We start from the raw sequence: 23,129 nt of genomic DNA, 5'->3' as shown, positions 1-23,129 counted from the left end.
CAATACGGACACCAAAGATCCCCTTTTTCACAACCTCAAAGTCCCTATGCTTAGTAGATCCAGAACGAGTCGAATGAGACATATTTGTACGACCGGGTACTAGGTACGGATGCCAGTGCCAGCGAGGATCGTGGTCCGTACGTCTACGGCCATGGGTCAGAGCCGACACCACTACCTCCTGCGCCAACACGCCTGCTACCACGCCTCAAGAAGGAGTACAGACAAGTAGTGGAGACATCCCCCTGACACCTGCTCCTGTACGGGATGTACAGCCACAACCTCTGTAGCCACTCCCCTAGTACAGTACGTTTGTACCGTTTGGTCCCCTGGACCACTATGTACCTAAGGCCGTTAGAGCCTACTATAAATTGAATTCCAAGGCCACCTGAAGGGGGGTTTGGAAAATTAACTGTAGCAAAGACATTAGTGTGAATGAGATACTGAATTCCCCATTGTTGTTATTCCATTGTTCTTGAGTTATTGTTCAAGTTTTCATAGCTTTCCAATTAGCGATTTTAATTTGATAATTTTTCCAACTTAACTTCGTTGACGAGTTCACACCGCCAACATTCCCCGCTGTGACTTTCCCGCTAAACCGCTTGTTAGGATCGCCTCGAGCCTCAAGCTGCAGACATACCCACATAATAATGTGGTCTCAACATTAGCCTACCAATATACACACAAGTACACAATTACGCTCTCAATGAGCCAAATTCCCAAAATACCCTCACAGCAGAGTATATAGCCCAATGCATGCCTTTATCATCATATAGTAATATGACCCACATAATCATGCATATAATTATATAATAGCACAGTAAATCAATTATGGCCCTCCCTGCCTCCTAATCAAGGTCCTAAACCTTATTAGGAAATTTGGGTCGTTACAACTATCCCCTCCTTACAGAAATTTCGTCCTCGAAATTTTATCTGTACTGCCCGGAATATAGATTCCGCATAACTGACTCCAGTTACTCTGGTCATTCCTTGACCTTATTGTTCTAGAACGTTACCTTAACTCAAGGTACAATCCTGTTTCTCAAAACCTTAATCTTTCTATCTCATAACTGAAGGTGGAGAGTAATTCTTGACTATTTCTTTAATATCGTTATATCCTTAGTTATTCAATCGTTGATATTTATTTCATTTTATGTTTTCAGCTATTAAAACTAAAACCCTTTTTTTAATTTCAGTCTAATTTTATTTTGAATAATAATTTGATCATAGTCCTCGTGGGTTCGACCCTTATTTACCGCTATACTAAAGTAGCTGGTGTAAGTGAATAAAAAAAATATATTTAAATTTGATACGGCATACAACACGCATCAATTATCAAGGTTGACGAGGTCAATTTGGATAGTTTCACAGAGTTATGTAATTTTGAGAAGAAAAGAGAAATTATGGCAGATTTATTAATTAAGATAAATCGGTATCTAAATTAATAAATAAGTTTAAATCAAGGTTAAAATTATAAATAATTAATTTGATAAAAGATTTAAATAATTATTTAATTAATTAAATCAATAGAAAATAATACAGGCCTTGATTTTAAGTCCAATGGGCTTATAATCAAATGGGAAATTTCACGGGCTAAAGCCCATGATAATTTCAACCTAGGGCTTTAAAATGGCTATTATTTTATTGATTTTTTAATTAAATTAAATGGCCTAATTGAGTCTATAAAAGGAGTGCTTAGAGAGAAGACATCAATTTAGATTTCTGAGACGACAGATAAGTTTAATCACTGGTTTTCTGATAGTTTTAGATTCTCTCTAAACACAAGTCCTTTTCTAAGCCTCTTTGATTATTTTCTCTTCTTCTTCTCTGTATCTATCTCATGTGTTGAGAATTGCCCACACTAGTCTAGGTGATTCTAAGGATACATTAGAAGGCTGTGAAGAAAATAGAAGATCGGTTCAGTTTCTTGATAATACTCTGCGACAGAGAGGATTCAAGAGTTAGAGAAACTGAAGGAATGACTCTTTCATTCCGCTGCGTATACTGTAAGTATTCTTGTGTTTGTTTCTCTTTGAATTCAATTTTAGAAACATGTTTTAGGCTATCTCGTATTAATTTGTTTAATATTAGATATACATGAAAATAAATAAAGATCATGTAAAAGCTAATCCAACAACTGGCCTCAGAGACTTTGGTAATCTTTATTTTCATGCATGAACATATATAAAATTGGATTATTTTATATGTTTGAATAATTGGATGGTTTTCATGTTTTTATGAAGTATATTGATTTTATGTGAATTTTAGCAATTTTTAGGTTATTTTGTTGTGTGTTTCTATGCTATTAATTTTTATATGTGCTTTATTTTGTGTAAAACATGTTAAAAATTAATTAGAAAATAGTTTTGGTTTGAAAATTTGCTAAAAAAAAAAAATTGGAAAAAATTTGGCCTGGCTCCCCATGCGTGCGCGCACGCCCGCGCACACCCACGCATGCTCGCGCGCCACCCGCGCGCGCCCACTCGCACCAGCCACGGTGAACTGTACCCACGGATACTATCCATCCAAAAAAAAAATTTAATTAAAGAAAATTAAAATTGTGGATATTTATTATTTATAATCAAAGCCAAAAATATCAGATTTGTTATGTATTTAAAAAAAAAATTAAATAAGATATTTTTGTTAGTTGAGATTTAAATAATTAGATATTTTCTACAAAGATTCAAAGTTTAAAATAGACTAACAACTTAATTTTAAATCTTTTAATATATTAAAATATTATAATTAAGATATCACATATTTAAGATATTTTCATTTAAATTCTTCATTTTTTTTATTAAATCTTTATTTGAAAATATAAATATATTTGTATTCTATAGTTATTAATATTTGAATTATTTAAAATTTGAATATTGTTAGTTAGATATTTTAATGGATATTTGAATTTGTTTAACTATTTTGAGATATTTTAGGATTATTATAACTATTTATATTTTATTTATTTTTAATGGTTAAAATATTAGCTAATAGTTATAATAACACAAAATGTTTTGGAAAATAGTTAAGATATTGATTTTAAAATTTAAAATTGGTTAAATTTTGAAAAATATTAATTTTTTTCAACCAATTAATAAAATATTTTTTTAATAAATGGGATTTAAATTAACTTTGGTTAATTGTTGATAAATCCTATTTAAATTAAATTAATATTTTTTTTCAAATTAACCTAAAACAAAGTTGATTGTTGATAAATGAAATTTAAATTAACTATTAATAATTGTTGATAAATTTCATTTAAATTTACTTATTTTTGTAAAAATTTTATTAATTTGAATTTTTGATAAATTCTAGATAATTAATTGTAGTATTTTTGCATAAATTCATAGAATTGCTTATAACATTATTAGGCCCAGCCAATTATAACATGTGTGTTTGCACTATATGTGGTATTTTTTCAATTAGGCTTAGATGCATATAGTGGCCCATATGTTTGTTAGATATATGGATTTTGCCAAATAAAATATTCATAAAATGATAGGTTTTATTTGGGCCCATTAGAAAATGTAAAGTTTAAATTCCTCTCTTGTGGGTGATTCCACTTGTGAAGGCCCATTTGCTTTGCATGACTACAGTAGGCCTAATCAATTAATAACAATTAATAAAACGAAGGTTTAAATTCGTGTCTTTTGGACCTTGTATGGAAGATTAGGGGCCTTTGTAGTGGGAACGACATACTGGACCCAGCCCTCCTCCATACAAGCCCAATTGTTAAGGCCCATTTACCTAAGTTGGACTTAATTGTATAGGTTCATTATATTAGTTAAACCTAATTATTGATTAGCAACAAATTAATTGAATTTGTTTCAATGTGACACTTTAGAATTAATAGGAAATTATAGGACTTTGTTTTTAAAAATTTAATTTGTTTAATTTTTTTTGGAAATCCATAGTCATTAATTTTCTAAAAATAAATAATAAAAATACAATTTTTTATTTTAATAATGAGCTTATTTTAAGATTTTTACTCGATCTCCACCGTTGGTTTAACATAGTCAATAGCTTAATGGGGCCTCGAGGCGCTTTGATTCTTCCCCTTACAGAAGGTCTTCATTAGCTATTTTGACAAGGTTAGATTTCAAAAGATAGATAATTATAGGTCAAATTCTACTAGACTCACCCCTACGGTGACTACTAGGACTAAATCTATGATTATTGAAATTGTGGATCTAGCTCATAAAATAAGAGATTTTGTTTTCTTATTTTGATCGAATAGAAGGTTGTTAATAATGGTGTCCATTATTAAATGAGTTTACAACTCTATTTAACTAGTGGTATTTTTTACTCTCGCCAACCGGGACAAGGATATCATAGATTAGTTAAAAACCTAAAGAAATAGAGATATGATTGTTTTTTGTATTTTTTCTCATATCTTACATATTTTGGTATATGTTGTGCTATTTCTTGAAATTTGTGTGAATAGAAGTTTTATTGAGAAAATGTGATTGATTTCTATTTTATTGATAATTTGTAGTTTTAAGCTAAGTAGTGTCTATGTGTACTCCCATCCTTTCTCAACTTTCGATGGAGAAACTCACTGGACAAAACTTCCTTAATTGGAAGCAGAATATCAACATAGAGTTGATTGGTGACAACTCTGAATTCGTCATGATTGAGGAATCCCCAGAACGAGCACCGTGTCCGCACGTTAGTGATGGCGCCGTCAATACTCGTGATGGTACCGTAAATGCTTGGATAGCACCATCTCTGCATGTTCGTGATTGCACTGTAAATTCTCGGATGGTACCGTGTCTGCACGTTCGTGCTTAACTTAACTATGGTCTGACACAGCTCATGAATGAGTTTCAGACTTTTGAGTCTATCATGGGTGCACTACAAGAAAAAATGCTTTTAATAACACCAAAAATGTGTTATCAAAACATACCATAACACATTTTGATGTGTTAAGACCGACTATGTTATCGTAGGTCAGGGTACTTTACATAACACTTTATCATTGTTATACATATGTGTTATTATACTGTCAACGATAACACACTTTCTGTGTTATTTTAATAAATAGATAAGTGTTTAATTATATTATTTATAATTGATTATATAACACATTTTTTTGTGTTATACTACACTTTATTATAACACATTTTTTGTGCTATATAATGAAGTTTGCATAACAAAGTTCTTATAAAAAGTGTTATTGTAATAGATATTATAACACATTTTTCATATTATTTTAATATTTAGATAAGTTTAAATTCTCATTATATATTCATTTATATAACACTAATTTATTCTAGTATATTTTTATTATTTATTTATATAATTAAAATTAGTTTTCTAATATATACTAGCATCATCAAATGAACTTGATTTTCAAATAACAAAAAGTAAAAAGCATTCAACATTGTATTAACAATCCACAAATTAGTTTAAAACATTCAACATTGTCATCAAAGGAGACAAAGACCCGAAAACTTAAACCAATAAATCTTAAATCACATGGTAAAACTAACATGCTATACAATTTCCAACCAACATACAAGACAATGAGTATCTATCCTAATAACCACCAATCTAGTGCCAAATATTCAATACCGTCGACTTCCCCAAATATCATATTTATCTAGATAATGAGATTTCAGGCAACATTGCACCCATGGTGGATATCTAGCATCTTCCTCCACTTTCTTTCCATCATCATTTGTAGCCACTCCAAGCAATGCATTTCGCTTCTTTGTCAGTACATCAATGGCAGGTTGATCACCAAAAAACTTGTTCTGCCACAAGTTGAAAATAATACAATCAATTGAAGATAACAATGGTAAGGGTGTAAAATAAGAGTAATGCAGGTGACATTTTACATAATAATAATAAAATTGCACAGCCAGCCATATGACTTCAAATGACAGGTTCTATTTCGAAAAGGAAATATATATATGCAACATTATGTGGTGCAAGATTTTGGTATGAAACATGTGTCCCTAGCAAATTCCAGAAAATAAATAAATAAAATAACATAGAATGCAGTGTGACAAAGAGAAGAATAAGTTTTTCTAATGGAAAAATCATTTTTCAATGCACTAGAAGTTCCAAATTTTATTTTGTCAGTCTGCTGGAGGAGAGCATAATGCAGTTAAACATGATAACATGAATTAGAAATATAGAATAACCTTACACAGGAGTCAAGAAATACCAAAAAGCCATTCAAAGAGGTTCCCATTTGGACAAAGCTCATAAATAAGGAAGCCACCATCTTTCCTTACACAGCAACCAAGCAAAGCTACAAGGTTCGGGTGTCTTATATGTGCTGAGCTAGTAAGTTCCCTGACAAATGTTTCAACATCTTCATCATTAATGATGTGCTTAATTGCTACGGGTTGCTTATTTGACAGTATCCCTTTGTAGACCTTTCCTGATTTAAAAATAACACCTGTTAGGATTGCTATGGTGGATGGTCCAAAAAACAGCTTAGATAAGGTGATATGGACATAGGGATATCTTTCCTGTTACACTTTTTTTATGTAAACAGACTTGTTTTGTTTTAGCAAAGTTCTAACCTGTAGTTCCTTCACCAATTACATTTGATTCACAGAGATTGTTTGTTGCAGCATACACTTCCTTGACAGGTACTTTTCAACAAGCAGGCTCTTTTGTAAGGACATCCCTGAACACTGTCATGTGAATTAGACAAAAATAAGTACAAGTATGGCACATGGCATACATCTAGGAAAAAATGGCTTCTTGTTTAGTGGTGAAACATTTTAGAGCATACCATGGTTTTTGGATGGGAGATTTGATTTAAAGTATCTTCTATACAGGAAGCATGCAGCAACCAATACCATCATTACGACTCCTATTAGGAAACCAATCAGAATCCATACACCTACATCCATAAAGCAAAGTTTTTATTTCAATTTCCATTTCCATACAGAGTATTTGCACAATTATCCATTCAAAGAGGAATTATCACCTTTTCTAATGCTATTCTTCTTACTATGCTTTATGTCTTCCCTTTCTTTTATTATGCAAAAAACACAGACCAGCTGAAAAAAACAATTTGAAAACAATACTTTTGTGTAAAGTTTCAAGAGAAACATACCAGAGTTGATTGTTTGTCCCCCAAGGCATGTGAAAATGGGTCTGATATATCCAACATCTTCAATCCTGCTACCAATAATCGACACCAAAACCGCGAACCTACACATTTCATTTTCAATGTTAACAGGCTCATGTTTTGCAGATGGTGAATCCATTCCCCTAATGTCTTCCCAGCTCTTCACACAAAAATCACAAGAACTCTCCCAGGTTCCTTTAGAACTTGTAAGTTCACAATTTTCATTTAAACTTCTAACTCTGTCTCCCAATTTATTGGTAACATCATCAAGAGAGTAGTCAGAACAGCCACCATTCCCACTAACTAGCTTCTCAATCCCACAGCCAGAGATGATTCTGCAAAACCTTGTAAGAAAAACGAGACAACTTCCTTGCTCAGTGGAATTCAGAAATAATTTTCCAGTTTGATTTGCTCTTTGGCCTAATACATAAAGGTACTCACTAAATAACTGGGCTGTGCTTTAAGTAATGCAGTAAATTACAGTCCTAAGGCAGTAACTGTCATAGGGTTAATTTTTTAAAACTAAAATACCACCATGTTATGTTGATGGCCAAAGCTCTATGCACACATTATCACATCAAGAGAATCAGAAAAAACTTCATAGATTATTATGCAAACATGTGTTTATGAAAAAACACACATACATTTGTATAAAAATATGCAGTAAATTCAAAATAAAAGATTTAACATACTCAACCATAGATAAATCTTTAAAAATAATTAGTAAACTCAAAACAGAAAGAAATATGAAACACGCAAGTTATTCTCAAAAGTAAAATAATCAAATTTTCAAACACATTTTTAAATGAAAATAAAATCTTATCTCGGCATCACTCAACAACCCAGACATTGATATGAAGAAGACACCACCCTTTGCCCTTTGAGTCATTACCACGAACCCTCACCACCACCACCACCATCACGCCTACAAACCTGCATAACGCAAACCCAAACAGAAGAAAAATAATTAGAATAGCTCGTCCACAACCAAGAACCATCGTCAACCCAGAGGAGGAAAAAGAGAAAAGTAGATAGAATCAAACTTAGTGACTGAATTAATAGAATCAATTCTCATTACAGAAGTAATGATACAAAAGAGTATATATACAGAAAAGACCAAAACTAATAAAGTAACTAATCTACAAAATAACAATAATTAGTTACAATGAACAACTAACTAACCAAAACAGTTAGTGTTGTTGGGAAAGCATTATATGGGCATAATTGTTGTAATGTGATATTTTAGTGTAATATATGGGTATAATTGTTGTAGTGTTGGCATAATGCAGAACAAATTTTCTAATAAATGGTCCGAATACAAGCGGATTTACAGAAACATAGATAACAAAATTTAAAGCATTAAAGAGATCTGCCTTTGACCAAACACCTTAACTACAGCCACTATATAGCCAGAATAAACCCAGAAGGAAAAACTGGTAGGAGCTATGAACTAGGCTCATGAAAATTGGGAAAGCAAATAAGAATTTAGCAACAATTTATTAAGTTATTTTCACCCTCATCATCAAATAATAATATTAAGATTGCCCAAAAAGGAGCAAGTCAAACCATATTTTAAACAACTCAAATATTAAGAAACAAAAACTGGGAATAAGAAACTATTATGCAGGCACCACATTACTTCAAAAACATAAAGCATGCATAAAGTACAACATAGTATTACTGTCTCATGAGCAGTCTTCTGAAAAGAACCATCAAAATAACTTGTAGGGGCAAAGGATATAGAAAAACTGTTGACAACATAGTATTACTGTCTCTAATTCTCTACTCATACAGTAATAAGAAAGGAAAAAGAAAACCTTTTGGATAACTAAATTATTTCATCACTGATGTTACATAAGATTATATTTAAAACAATTGATATTTTTTCTAATGGGGAAAAAAGAAATTAGGCATTTCTAACGTGAGGAATATATTTGATGACTGTCATAAAGACTTGGATTGAGCTGAAAACGGAAAGAATCAGTTCCAAGTCAGAAAGTGAATCAATAATATATTTCATAGCAAATGGAATTTAGAAACCTAAAGCTAATTATGAAAAAGTGATTAAGCCAATAAATCGAAGCAAACAAATGCTTTTATCATCTAGATTTCCAATGTTTTTTAATCAAACTAAATTGTTTGAAACTCAAAATTCAGAACAAAAGAAAAGGAAAGGTAACTAGAGTAGTCTTAGAGACAGTCTGACCTCCACACTGTATAAATACAAAGCCATCATCACCAACAAAAGGTAAAATTCAAAAATAGCAATGCATAACAACATAATTACCACACCAAAACAATAAGGCTCCTCAATCAAGAAGAAGAATCTTACTTCATAGATTGCAATTTGTACTATGGATCAAAATTGAAAACAGCAGCTAAAAAATTGAAAACAGCAGCTAAAAAATTCATCTTTTTTTTCCAAATAAATTTCATTAAAGTTACAGTTGAGAACTCTAAGTATTGATTTAATTCTGGATAAGACTCCCCATTTCGTATATCACAGTCAACATGACTAGAGTGCAAATATTTAATCAAATGTACTTTGTACTTTTCACACTTGTGTTTATTTAGACATAACACGAACAAAGACGACCAGAAATTTATAGAACATACCAGCAACATGAAAATAATGGGTTCAGCGAGGTTTTCCTGCTTTTCAAGTTTCAAGACATGAATGTACAATTCCTCTTGTATCAACTAAACTCCTTAAAGCTTTCTAATGCAATGAAATTCCAGCCAACAAACTAAACTACCAATTCCCAAGATCAAGTTACTAACAATTGATGAAGACATAAAGTGATGCAACAACTACAGTATATTTTATCTTTTTCATTCTTGCTAAAATAAAATTTTATTTTTGACCAAGGAAAACAAGCTCCAAAAATTCAATAACAACAAAAATAGAAGTAGAAACTCTTCAGTTAGGTAAAATCAAGAAAATTAAAGGAGAAACTATATAATGAGAAGTAAAATCATGTTAATTTCAAGGAGAAACTATACATGACCCTGAAATGTTCATAGTTTTAAAACAAAAGTGACCTTCCAATTTGAAATTCAAGTTATAAATTCTAACCCAAATGCTGAAAAACAAAATCATATTTACAAATTAAAAAAATAAGGCTTGCTCTCTAATAAAAAATCAGTTCTATTCATACTAGTCTCAAGAATTACATGCTATAAAGTCTACTGTTTACTTGGTAAATTATTTTATTTTGAAAAATAGACCAATCATAAACTAAGCAAAGTGATAGAAGTCAAAGATAAATTAAAGCATAGTATTTACATCAAGTAATATTTGATAGAAATTGTTCTTTTGTGCTGTTCATATCAGAAAGCTAATAGCCCAAAAGATAGCATTATGTTAAACCATCAAAAAACACAAAAGAGAAACAATAAGCTAAGAGATGAACGAAGAGAAAATTCCACTGCCAAACAGAGTATCCGCTATCGCTGAATTCCAAGACCACTAACAATAGAGGTACAAAACTAAAAATTAGCTTATAGGAAAAAAAAAACAAAAATAGAATAGAGCTTCTTCTATTTTTGTAAGCAATTAGTAGATTGAAGCAAACAAGGTTCAAAAATAGATCCCACTTTTTAATTATCTTTCATTCCAATACAAAATAGCAAATTAAACTCATAGACATGCTTCAACCATTATCAAATATAACCATTAGAAATAAGTAAGCAATCCAATTCACCAACATGCATTACAGTAGTCATTATGTATAGTAATTACGCATATGACACCATTAATATGTTTACCAGAAAAGCTCTAGTATGCTTTAAAATAAGTTCTACAAGCAAATAATATAATATCAAGATCCTTAAAAGAAACTAGAAGGCAACACAGAGACAGATGAAGTGAACCAGCAACAAATTTTCAGTAGTCCATATAATATATTCAAGAATTTCATTCTCTGCATTTCATGAAATCACCACAAGCATTTAAATTAAAATGTATAAAAACTCAATGGGTAGGACATTCAAAAATCTTTAGGTACAAGAAAACTCGATAAATAATTAACACAGAAAAAAGACCTTACCTTCAGCACATAGTGAGCGATTTCCTTCACTGTCTTATAGTCACCTTTAGACATATAACTTGCAGTCAAAGCCTACAAGTAAACAACTCATAAATCAACAGAGACAAATCATGTGCAGACGCTGACTATGCAGAGAGAAATTTCAACATATTTAAAACTAAAGTATCCCTTTATTATTGTCCAGTATGAGCAAAAAAAAACAATAATAATAAGCAGAACTTTGCCAAAACTAGTGGTCCAAAACAAGGGCAACTTTAGCAGGATCAAAACATTATAGCAAGCAATATAAGTCAAAGAAAGAGATAATACCTGTGCAGATGCACCCAGGGCATCAACCAGAAGTGAAACAGCCAACCATACTTGTATGCATATCTGATGAGCAGCCATTGCAACTGGGCCTTGACGAGCAGCCATTGATGTCCCCAAAGTCATGGTTGTTAGAACAGCAAGAGTTCTTCCAAGAAGAAAACCACCTATAACATCCCAAAATATATGAAAGAATCAAATAAAAATATAACACCTTAGTTATAACAGGCAAAGAAAAAGGTCAACATGTCTAAAACAGAGAAACATGTAATATTTTTGCTAAAGAAAAGTAAACTAAAAAACATAAAATACTATATATCAACTGACTGGTTATGCTTCAGTCAAATTGTAAGACAAGAAAGCATCTTCATACAAAAGAGGGAAGTTCAATAACATAAGGATTATTTTTATTTTTTAATATTTTAAGAAAAAAAAAATGAAAAATAAAACCAAATTTACCAGATTTTATGTATCCTCCAAATTGTAATGATCCCATCTTTGGAGGCAGTAGTATTGCTCTCTTATTTAGAAACCATAGCATTAAGAAGGTGACAACATATCTGAAATATAAACATTCGAGCAAAATCTTATGTCAAGGGATTATCACAGCAAAAACTAAAGAAAATTTGCAATGCTAGTCAAAGAACATGTACTGAGACACAACTGTGGAAATTGCTGCACCAGTTGCACCCATTTGGAAAGAATACACAAGTATGGGAAACAAAATCACAGCTAAAAGATTCCCAATACCGCATACACAGCACCACATGAACTGACATAAAGAGTGGTTCGACTTTGAAGAAATGGAAAAGAACACAAGGACAACAAATTGAAGACATAATATATGATTTTCAATAGTTCTGTCAAATTGAATGGTTTATGAAATCTAAAATACAAATTACACTATGTAAAATGAAGCAGCTACTTGATGAAATTTCTATAATGATTTGCATAAATTACAAGCAAGCAATTCAAATATACCTGAACAAAAATTAGCTTAGAGAGGTGGGACTTTCCTTCAGCTACTCTTTGATACCCTAAAATTCAAATTCAAATAAAAAAAAAACTTACATTAGAACCAAAGTCGGGTCTAATGAGGTAGAACAAAATAGATTAAATCAGACAGTAAACTGAAATGAAAATTGAATTGAACTGAAATAGGAGATGAAACTCACTAGATTCAACGACCATGCGGTAGGAGAAATCAAAACCGTTCATTCCAGTAGGCCTTCCATATGTGGATTTTCTCCACTGCATCTTTTCTTCTTCTTTTTCTCGGCTATGGACAAAGGGCTTTAGCTTAAAAAACTTGCAAAATTTTGGACAGATCCCTAAGTTATTATTATTATTAAGAAATTTTAAATTACTTCACTATGATCATATAACACAGTTCAAGGAAACGAGGGATAGCGATGAATCACAAACAAAATGTCGTAAGGAAAATGAAAATAACCTTTCATCTTCTCCTCAACGGTGTAAGCTTGGTGGTGGCCCGCGAATGGAAGTCACACTGGGTCGAAGGCACGCAGAGGTGGGCTCACACCTGGGGTAACTTGGTTCGGGGGTTGGGTTCACGGGTGCCTGAGATTTGGAGCTTGGCTCGGAGAAAAACGGGTGTGAGGATGGTGGTTAGGTGGTCGGAGCTGAGGATGATGATGGTTGCAGGAGTGCGGCTAGGGTGAAGGGAAGAGAGAGACGAGAAGGAGAAGGGACCCGTGCGGCTAGGGCAAAGGGAAGAGAGGGACGAGAAGGAGAAGGGACCCATGCAGCTAGGGCGAAGGGAAGAGAGAGACGAGAAGGAGAAGGGGAAAAAAGGTATCAGATAAAACAAATTTTGAAATATTTAATGGGATCGTGTGAAATTTTTTTGGGGTGGTGAAAAATTAGGCGCCAAAAATTAAGTCCCACCTACACCTATATACTTATTTACCTATTATAATACTTTTTAAAAAGTATTAAATTTTTGTGTTATGGAAATGGGTTTTTGTTGTAGTGGTGGACCTAGTAAGGGAGGAGAAAAGAAGACAACTACTACTATTGTTGTTGATCCAGCTAAGGCTGAAGCTAACCAAGCTTCGTCTTTGAAAGCTGGAAGCAAGAGGAAAGCTGGGCAAAGCAACAACCCCAAGGCTGCAAAGGTGAGTGCACAACCAAGTGCACAGACGCCTAAGGGGAAAAACAAGAAAAACAAGAAAGGTAAAGGTAAATGTTTTCACTGCAAAGAGAAGGGGCATTGGAAACAGGATTGCCCCATATTTCTAGTAGATAAAAAAAAAAGGTAATGATTATAGTTCATTTATCTTGGAAACATGTATTTTAGAGAATGATAACTCTGTTTGGATTATTGATTCTAGATCTACCAACCATGTTTGTAACTCTTTACAGCTTCTTGAATCGTGGGAGGAAGTGAACGAAGGCGGCTTAAAGCTTAGAGTTGGGAACGGAGCGTTCCTTGTGGTCCAAGCTAGAGGAAGAGCTCGTCTGAAGTTCGGAAATAAATTTTTAATTTTAAAAGATGTATTTTTTATTCCAGATTTTAGTAGAAATTTAATTTCAGTTTCCATGTTGCAATTAGAACGATTTGTTATGACTTTCACAAGTTTAATATATCTATTTCTTTCAATGAATCACAATTGTGTATTTCATGTTTGGAAAACGGGCTTTATATTCTGCAACCTAACGAACCCCTCGCTCTTAATAATATGACCAATAAACCTAGGACCAATAAACGTCAAAAGATCGATAACAATAATATGACGTATTTATGGCACTTGAGACTAGGTCACATTGGCTATGATAGGATTCAAAGACTTAAAAAGGATGGACCTTTGAGGGAACTCACCTTAGGTGAATTACATGTCTGTGAATCTTGTCTAGAAGGCAAACTGACCAAGCGTCCATTCTCTGCAAAGGGTGATAGGGCCAAAGAACCACTTGGTCTTGTGCATTCAGATGTTTGTGGACCTTTGAATGTACAAGCCAGGGGTGGTTTTGAGTATTTCGTCACTTTCATTGACGATTACTCTAGATACTCATGTCTTTACCTAATGCATAGGAAATCAGAAACATTTTCAAAGTTTCAGGAATTCCTAGCAATGGCTCAGAACCAATTAGGTAAAACGTTAAAGATCTTGCGATCTGATAGGGGTGGAGAATATTTGGATATGCAGTTCGAAGATCATTTAACTGAACTTGAGACTTTATCACAACTTACTTCCCCATGATCTCCGCAGCAAAATGGTGTAGCGGAACGCCGGAACAATACTTTATTGAAATGTTTAGATGCATGCTTAGTTACTCAACTCTACCAACTTTGTTCTGGGGACATGCAATTGAAACCGCGAATGACATTCTCAATATCGTGCCATCAAAATCAATCCCCAAAACACCTTTAGAACGCTGGAATGGTCGTGAACCTAGTTAACGCCATTATAGAATCTGGGGGTGTCCCACTCACGTCCTGAGGAAAAAGGAGGGAAAGCTATAATCGCGAACTGAAGTTTGCATGTTTTTTGGCTATCCTAAAGGTACTTAGGGTGGAATTTTCTATAGTCATTCAGAAAAGAAAGTGTTTACTTCTACAAATGCTACTTTTTTGGAAAATGACTATGTCCAGAACTTTAAACCTCGCAACAAAGTAGTTTTAGAGGAGATGGTTAAAGAATTGACTCCAACCAATGTTCCATCATCATCAACGCAAGTTAATGATGAAATTCCCACTCTTCATGTCCAACCAACACTAGTTGATTGAAATGAAGAAAGTACCATTGTTCCTGAGCAAACAGTCACGGAGCCTCGTCGTAGTGGGAGGGTTTCTAGGAACCGAGTTCGCTATGGTTTGGATGGTGAAACCAATATGGTTGTTGGTGACACTAGTGATGATGATCCATTGTCTTTCAAACAGGCAATGGCTAGCCCTGAAAAGAAACTATGACTAGAAGCCGTGAAACATGAAATGGAGTCAATGTACTCAAATTCCGTCTGGGATTTTATGGAAGCACCTAGTCACTTTAGGGCCATTGGGTGCAAGTGGATCTACAAGAAGAAATGAGGTGTTGGTGGAAATATCGAGACTTATAAAGATCGATTGGTGGCAAAGGGTTATACCCAAAGAGAAGGCATGGACTATGAGGAAACTTTTAGTCCAGTAGCCATGCTCAAATCCATTCGCATCCTCCTCTCCATAGCAGCCATCAGCCAGAAGGATTTAAAGTATCTGGACAAGAAGGAAAAGTTTGCAAGTTGAATAGGTCCATCTATGGACTTAAGCAAGCTTCTCGTTCCTGGAATCTTAGGTTTGATGAAATAATCAACACCTATGGCTTTGAACAAAATATTGATGAGCCCTGTGTTTACCAACTGAAGGCAAATCGATTAGTAGTATTCCTGGTTCTTTATGTAGATGATATCTTACTCATTGGAAACAATGTTAAGAAATCATCAGATGTGAGGAATTGGCTGAGCACTCAATTCCAGATGAAGGATTTAGGTGAAGCAAGTTATGTTCTAGGTATCCAGATCATCAGGGATAGAAAGAACAAACTCTTAGCTCTATCTCAAGCAACTTACATAGATAAAGTGCTTGAACGTTTCTCAATGAAAAATTCCAAGAAAGAGCGTCTACCGTTCCGCCATGGAATTCATCTTCAAAGAAGCAGTCTCCCCAGACTCATGAAGAGGAAGATGCAATGAGAAAAGTTCCTTACGCATCTACAGTTGGAAGTCTGATGTATGCCATGTTGTGTACTAGACCAGATATCTGCTATGCAGTGGGAGTAGTGAGCAAGTATCAGTCAAACCCAGGACCGGAACATTAGATAGCAGTTAAGCATATCCTGAAGTATTTGAGATGGACTAGGGATTATATGTTAGTCTACAAGGGTAGTGTTCTGAACCCTGTAGGCTACACCAATTTAGATTTTCAGACTGATGTCGATGACAGGAAGTCTACTTCTGGAATGGTGTTTACTCTTGGGGTGGAGATATGATTTGGAGAAGTGTAAAGCAGTCTGCAATCTCATATTCCACCATGGAAGCTGAGTACATAGTCGCATCACAAGCAACTAAGGAAATAGTCTCGCTAAAGAAGTTCTATTCAGATCTTGGTGTTATTCCAGAAATGGATAAACCGCTTATGTTGTTTTGTGACAATACAGGAGCGATAGGCAACTCGAAAGAACCTCGAAGTCGCAAGAGGAGTAAGCATATAGAAAGGAAGTACCACATTATTCGAGAATATGTGGCCAGTGGAGATGTGAAGGTTATGAAGATTGCAACTGAAGACAATCTTGCGGATCCGTTTACAAAGACACTACCAGAAGCTACATTTGATAAGCATATCAAGGAGATGGGATTAGTAGAATTAAGGCATTATTTTCAATTAGTGCAAGTGGGAGTTTGTTGGGGTTTTATGCCCTAATTAAAACCCAAATTCTTTGTAATCTCATTTATTATCAATAAAATAGTAGAAATCATTTTTTGACTTGGTCAATCACTTTGCTCACATGTTTTATTTTCATGATTATTTTTTTAATATAAACTTCTATTAAATCCCGATCATATAGCTAATCTTATTTATAGTGACGTAATCACAGTGGAATATAAATATGATTATATGTTCAAAATAAGTTAGTCATAAGATTAGTCAGTGCACGGGATTTACATTGACTTGCCAATCTACGATATGATCTACTTACACATTATAGTGTTATGTTCTTTCCAGAACATTAGCAAAGTAGATAAGATCGGATGTATTTGTTACATCAGACTGGACTGATATTGACAGTCGATAAGATAAGTAAACATATCGTTATTATCTATTCTAGTCATATCATATAGTTGACCATAGGTCAATTCAATCTCAATTCTGAGTGGTTAGTATTCTAATTGTTGTATTATTTGAGTTCTTTGACTTGTTCATTACCAGCTTACCCTACGGACTAGCCCATACTTACATCTTCGGAACTCGGTAGTATAATTGAGTGGGAGTGTTACTCACAGATATGAACATCTATAGCTTCTGATGAAGAAGTGAAATGACGGTTTCCTTTTAGTTTGGTTCAAGGTGTTAAATGATAGAGATCTCATTTCAGTAATTAAATTAGTTTGCTGAAATATCATTTACAAGGAACTAAGTGTTTTAAGGGGTAAAACGGTATTTTAGTCCTATCTCATTGTAGACCGTCTATAGAGGATTGAGTGACAATTATGGTTGTAACAATGGATAATAAATAGCGTATCTATATTTGTTATAGAGCGTTCTATGAATTCAAGAGTGCAATTCCAAGTCTACAGTGGAGTCACGAGGAATTAATAAGTTAGTAAATTTATTCATTAGATTTATGATAACTTATTGGAGCTTGATTTCATAGGCCCATGATCCCCATTGTACCTTGGATAAAATCATCTAGATAATCTCAATTAATTGATTTAATTATCAATTAGAATTATCAAAGTTGACCAGGTCAATTTTGGATAGTTTCACAGAGTTATGTAATTTTGAGAAGAAAAGAGAAATTATGGCAGATTTATTAATTAAGATAAATTTGTATCTAAATTAATAAATAAGTTTAAATCAAGGTTCAAATTATAAATAATTAATTTGATAAAAGATTTAAATAATTATTTAATTAATTAAATCAATAGAAAATAATACAGGCCTTGATTTTAAGTCCAATGGGCTTATAATCAAATGGGAAATTTCACGGGCCTAAAGCCCATGATAATTTCGACCTAGGGTTTTAAAATGGCTATTATTTTATTGATTTTTTAATTAAATTAAATGGCCTAATTGAGTCTATAAAAGGAGTGCTTAGAGAGAAGACATCAATTTAGATTTCTGAGACGACAGATAAGTTTAATCACTGGTTTTCTGATAGTTTTAGATTCTCTCTAAACACAAGTCTTTTTCTAAGCCTCTTTGATTATTTTCTCTTCTTCTTCTCTGTATCTATCTCATGTGTTGAGAATTTCCCACACTAGTCTAGGTGATTCTAAGGATACATTGGAAGGTTGTGAAGAAAATAGAAGATCGGTTCAGTTTCTTGATAATACTCTGCAACAGAGAGGATTCAAGAGTTAGAGAAACTGAAGGAAGGACTCTTTCATTCCGCTGCGTATACTGTAAGTATTATTGTCTTTGTTTCTCTTTGAAGTCAATTTTAGAAACATGTTTTAGGCTATCTCGTATTAATTTGTTTAATATTAGATATACATGAAAGTAAATAAAGATCCTGTATAAATTTTTCCTAACAGAGATGAGCTGAACGATCAAATCTGAGAAAATTTTTAATTAAAGTCGCGACTTGGACTTATGAGTCATGACTTGAGGTGATGTCAGAGGCGCATATGTTTGTTGGAAAGAGTTAGTGTCGCGACTTGGGCTTACATGTCGCGACTCAAGAAGGAAACAGAGGCTTAATTTAAGGGGAAGTTAGACACGGGCCGCGACTTGAAAATCTAAAGTTGCGGCGCCTGACGCTAGTGTATGAGGAAAAAAGGCTCCAAAATAGACACAGGCCGCGACTCAGAAAAGGCCAAGTCGCAGCCCGCACAAGGAAAAACTCAGAAGATTTTAATTTTTTACTATAAATTCGTGTTTAGGGTTTAATTAAGTCATTAGGTAAGTTTTAAATTACGTTTTTAGAGACTAATTGTGGTTCTTAGGTTAAAAATTCTACAGTTTCATATTTTTATTTCTTCTTCAAGTTTATGAATCTTATGTTTATGAATAATTATTTTGTTGATTTAGTCATATCTGATATGAACTAAACAATTTTTATCTAGGGTTTAATGTAATCACTTGGATTTCTATCTAATTGAATTATGATATTCTTTTCATTTTTCTTCTCTATTCTAATCTATATAATGTGTGTTTAATGCTAGTAAATAATTTATCACTATTTGCTTGGTTTAATGATTTTGATTCAAAATTCAAAAGATGAGAATTGAATACGCTATCATTATATAGACATAGGTTGCATATTGGACGAAATTACCTATATGACTTGTGTTGTAATTAGGTTTCCATGCTTAATGCCTTCTTTATGTTTAAGTTTATCACAGAGATGTAGAAAACATGTATATAGGCTGAGATCTTATATCTTGAAAAAGAATAGGAATCGATTTATGCTAACCTGTTATTAGAATAGAAAGAAAGAAATTTAGAATTGATTAATACAATTAGTAGAATAAAAAGTTGATGAAATTAACACACTAGGTCTTTTTCATAGTGATTTAAATCTTTTATTTAGTTTTTGTTTTTGTTTAAAGTATTTTCATATTTAACATTAAATTCAAAAATCAAATTCTTAGTTGCCAAATAGAAATTTAAAGAACAATTAGTGGTACTTGGAAGATAGTCTTCGAGGGAACGATACTCTACTTATCATATATTACTTGAATCGATTGTGTGCACTTGCGTATATATATTTTCACGATCAATGTTCAAACATAAGTTAGTCCTAAGATTAGTCAGTGCACAAGATTCAGACTGACTTGCCAATCTACGATATGATCTACTTACACATTGTAGTGTTATGTTCTTTCCAGAACATTAGCAAAGTAGATAAGATCATATGTATTTGTTACATTGGATTAGACCGATATTGACAGTAGGCAGGATAAGTAAACATACTGTTATTATCTATTCTAGTCATATCATATAGTTGACCATAGGCCAATTAAATCTCAATTCTGAGTGGTTAGTATTCTAATTGATTGTATTATTTGAGTTCTTTGACTTGTTCATTACCAGCTTACCATACGGACTAGCCCATACTTACATCTTGGGAACTCGGTAGTATAATTGAGTGGGAGTGTTAATCATAGATATGAACATCAATAGCTTCTGATGAAGAAGTGAAATGATGGTTTCCTTTTAGTTTGGTTCAAGGTACTAAATGATAGAGATCTCATTTCAATAATTAATATTAGTTTACTGAAATATCATTTACAAGGAACTAAGTGTTTTAAGGATAAAATACAATAAGGGGTAAAACGGTATTTTAGTCTCATCTAATTGTAGACCGTCTATAAAGGATTGAGTGATAATTATTGTTGTAACAATGGATAATTAATAATGTGTCTATATTTGTTATAGAGCATTTTATGAATTCAAGAGTGCAATTCCGAGTCTTTAGTGGAGTCACAAGGAATTAATAAGTTAGTAAATTTATTTGTTAAATTTATGATAACTTATTGGAGCTTGATTTCATAGGCCCATGGTCCCCACTGTACCTTGGATAAAATCATCTAGATAGTCTCAATTAATTGATTTAATTATCAAAGTTGACCAGGTCAATTTTGTATAGTTTCACAGAGTTATACAATTTAGAGATGAAAAGAAATTTTAGGGTAGATTTATTAATTGAGACAAATTGGTGTCTAAATTAATAAATAAGTTTAAATCAAGATTCAAATTATAAATAATTAATTTGACAAATGATTTAAATAATTGCTTAACTAATTAATCAATAGAAAATAATACAGGCCTTAATTTTAAGTCCACTGGGCTTATAATTAAATGGGAAATTTCACAGGCATAAAGCCCATGAGAATTTCAACCTAATGCCTGATATTATCTATTATTTTATTGATTAAAATAAATGACCTAATTGAGCCTATAAAAGGATTGCTAAGTGAGAGTTGAAATTAGATTTTCGAAAGACGATCTGACCGATGATCTAAGTGGTGTTTTTGAGAAGATCAGAAGATTTATTCTTGATGCTTTAGGTTTTAGATTTTCTCTACAGCATAAGTCTTTTTCTAAGCCTCAATATTTTCTTCTATTCTTCTTCTCTTTGTATCTATCTCATGTGTTGAGAATTTCCTACTCTAGTCTAGGTGATTCTAAGGATACTTTGGAAGACTATGAAGAAATTTTAAGATCGGTTCAGTTTCTTGGTGATACCCTGCGATAGAAAGGATTCAAGGGTTAGAGAAACTAAAGGAAGGACTTAGACATTCTGTTGTGTATAATGTAAGTGTTCTTATCATTATCTATGCTTAAATTCAATTATAGAAACATGTTCTAGGTTTTCTTATATTAATTTGTTTAATATAAGATTTACATGAAAATAATTGAGATCCTGTATAAGTTTTCCCAACAGTAAGTTCCTTGTTACCTTCTAAGTTTTCCTTCTCCAAACCTCGTAGAATCCCATGTACTTAGTCATTTTCCTTTTTTTTTAGCTCCATTTCATCACACACTCCATGTCTAGGCTTTCCAAGATCATCTGGAGGCGATGAATGCGCTCCCAGACATGGACCTGAAGTTAAGTAAGCTGGTTATGGAGGAGAACTTATCGATGTAGGACCTCTCAAGAGTGGACATCACATCAGCAACTTGGAACTAACTCGTTTCAAGAACTCCACCAAGTCTCAAGTGATGGATGAATTCCACATCAATTATATCAACGGACTGATCCACAATTAGTATAATCTGCAGCTAGTGGAGGAGCATTTGGAGAACGCTCATGCCGCTCGAGCAGCTCAGGAAGCTTGACTAGACTAGGAGCTTCAGGCGGGGATCGAGTCCTTCTCCCTAGATCAAGGTAAATCCCCTCTCATATTTTATAATGCTAAGTGTGTGGGAGATGGGATAAATCACGAGCACGTTTGGGCTTCTTCATCACTTCTAAGGTGCGACCTCACCTTGAATCGTCATTGGACTCGGGAAGAGTACCAGGATTACTAGGATTTGATTGACCCATATCTCCACCATTCGAAGATACAACTACCTCCTCAGGGCTTTGTGCCCTTGGATGATGTGACTTCTTTCCACTCGAGATGGTTCTTCCAGTACGAAACTAACACCACTCAGGAAATGGGGAGGCTCATAAGAGAGTTCACACTCTCGATGCTTCATTCGGAGGAGCAGTCCAATGGCAGGGCTTCCTGAGAAGCCCACGTGCTCTCAACGTTGTCGTTATTTTTATTTTTATAATTGTTTTTTCTTTCTTTTATAAGTGCTAACACTTGTTTTTCTCCTTGCAAATCATATGGGCTTGGTGGACATTGCACGCGCCAACAGGGGATTTGTCGTAGGATCGAGTGTGTCTGCGCTGGAGGATCCCACACACCCCGTGAGGGGATGGAACCTTCTCCATCCCCTAAGAGGCAGCAGGTGGAATTTTCATCGACTCACAATGAGGAGCCTCGAGTGGAGGACACACCCATTGTTGAAGTTTCCTTGGGTGGATCTCTCGTCGATGATGTAGAAGGAGTCTCTAGGGCTGCTGAAATCCCCAAAGTTACTGGATTTCCCGAGGCAATGGAGAGCCCAATTGTCGAGAACATCCCCCGCTTACTGGTGTACGCGGAGCGATATGAAGGGGTGCTCCTTGAGCACTACAAGGCAATGGTGGAGCACTTTGATGCTCACATGGATGAGGGTAACAAAGCTCTGCATTAGATAGCTTATGCCCTCCGTCAGCTTAAACAACCCAGTGAGAGGCCTTTGGAGCCTTCGATAGGTCGAGCTCAATTGGAGAGCCTCTTCATCGAGAAGCTCGACAATGTTGTTTCTTCGCTGGCGATGGCTCTTCTTTAGGTGGTCAGCTCCACCATGTGTGAGCTGACTACTCAAAGTTTAGCCTAGTTGCTCGACGACAATGCATCTTTTCTTGTCTCCACATTCCAATACACCACTCTAAAGGTAAGCTTCTTCTCTATAGTCTATCTTTGTT

General features: G+C 33.9%; 1 protein-coding gene across 1 annotated transcript; it reads right to left on the bottom strand.

Moving 5' to 3' along the window:
• Positions 1–10,836: 10,836 nt before the first annotated feature.
• On the bottom strand, positions 10,837–12,187 carry LOC133829092 (protein DETOXIFICATION 45, chloroplastic-like). The gene is made up of 4 exons (XM_062259021.1): positions 12,096–12,187; positions 11,902–12,002; positions 11,446–11,609; positions 10,837–11,208 (listed from the first exon to the last, which is right to left on the bottom strand). Exons 1-4 carry the CDS (start codon positions 12,134–12,136, stop codon positions 11,077–11,079), a joined length of 438 nt encoding a protein of 145 aa, XP_062115005.1. The 5' UTR covers positions 12,137–12,187; the 3' UTR covers positions 10,837–11,076.
• Positions 12,188–23,129: the final 10,942 nt, after the last annotated feature.

This window comes from Humulus lupulus, chromosome 4, assembly GCF_963169125.1.
Source record: "Humulus lupulus chromosome 4, drHumLupu1.1, whole genome shotgun sequence".
NCBI classification, from domain to species: domain Eukaryota; kingdom Viridiplantae; phylum Streptophyta; class Magnoliopsida; order Rosales; family Cannabaceae; genus Humulus; species Humulus lupulus.
The sequence above is the reverse complement of the archived record's forward strand: the minus strand, read 5'-3'. Positions and strand labels throughout refer to the sequence as shown.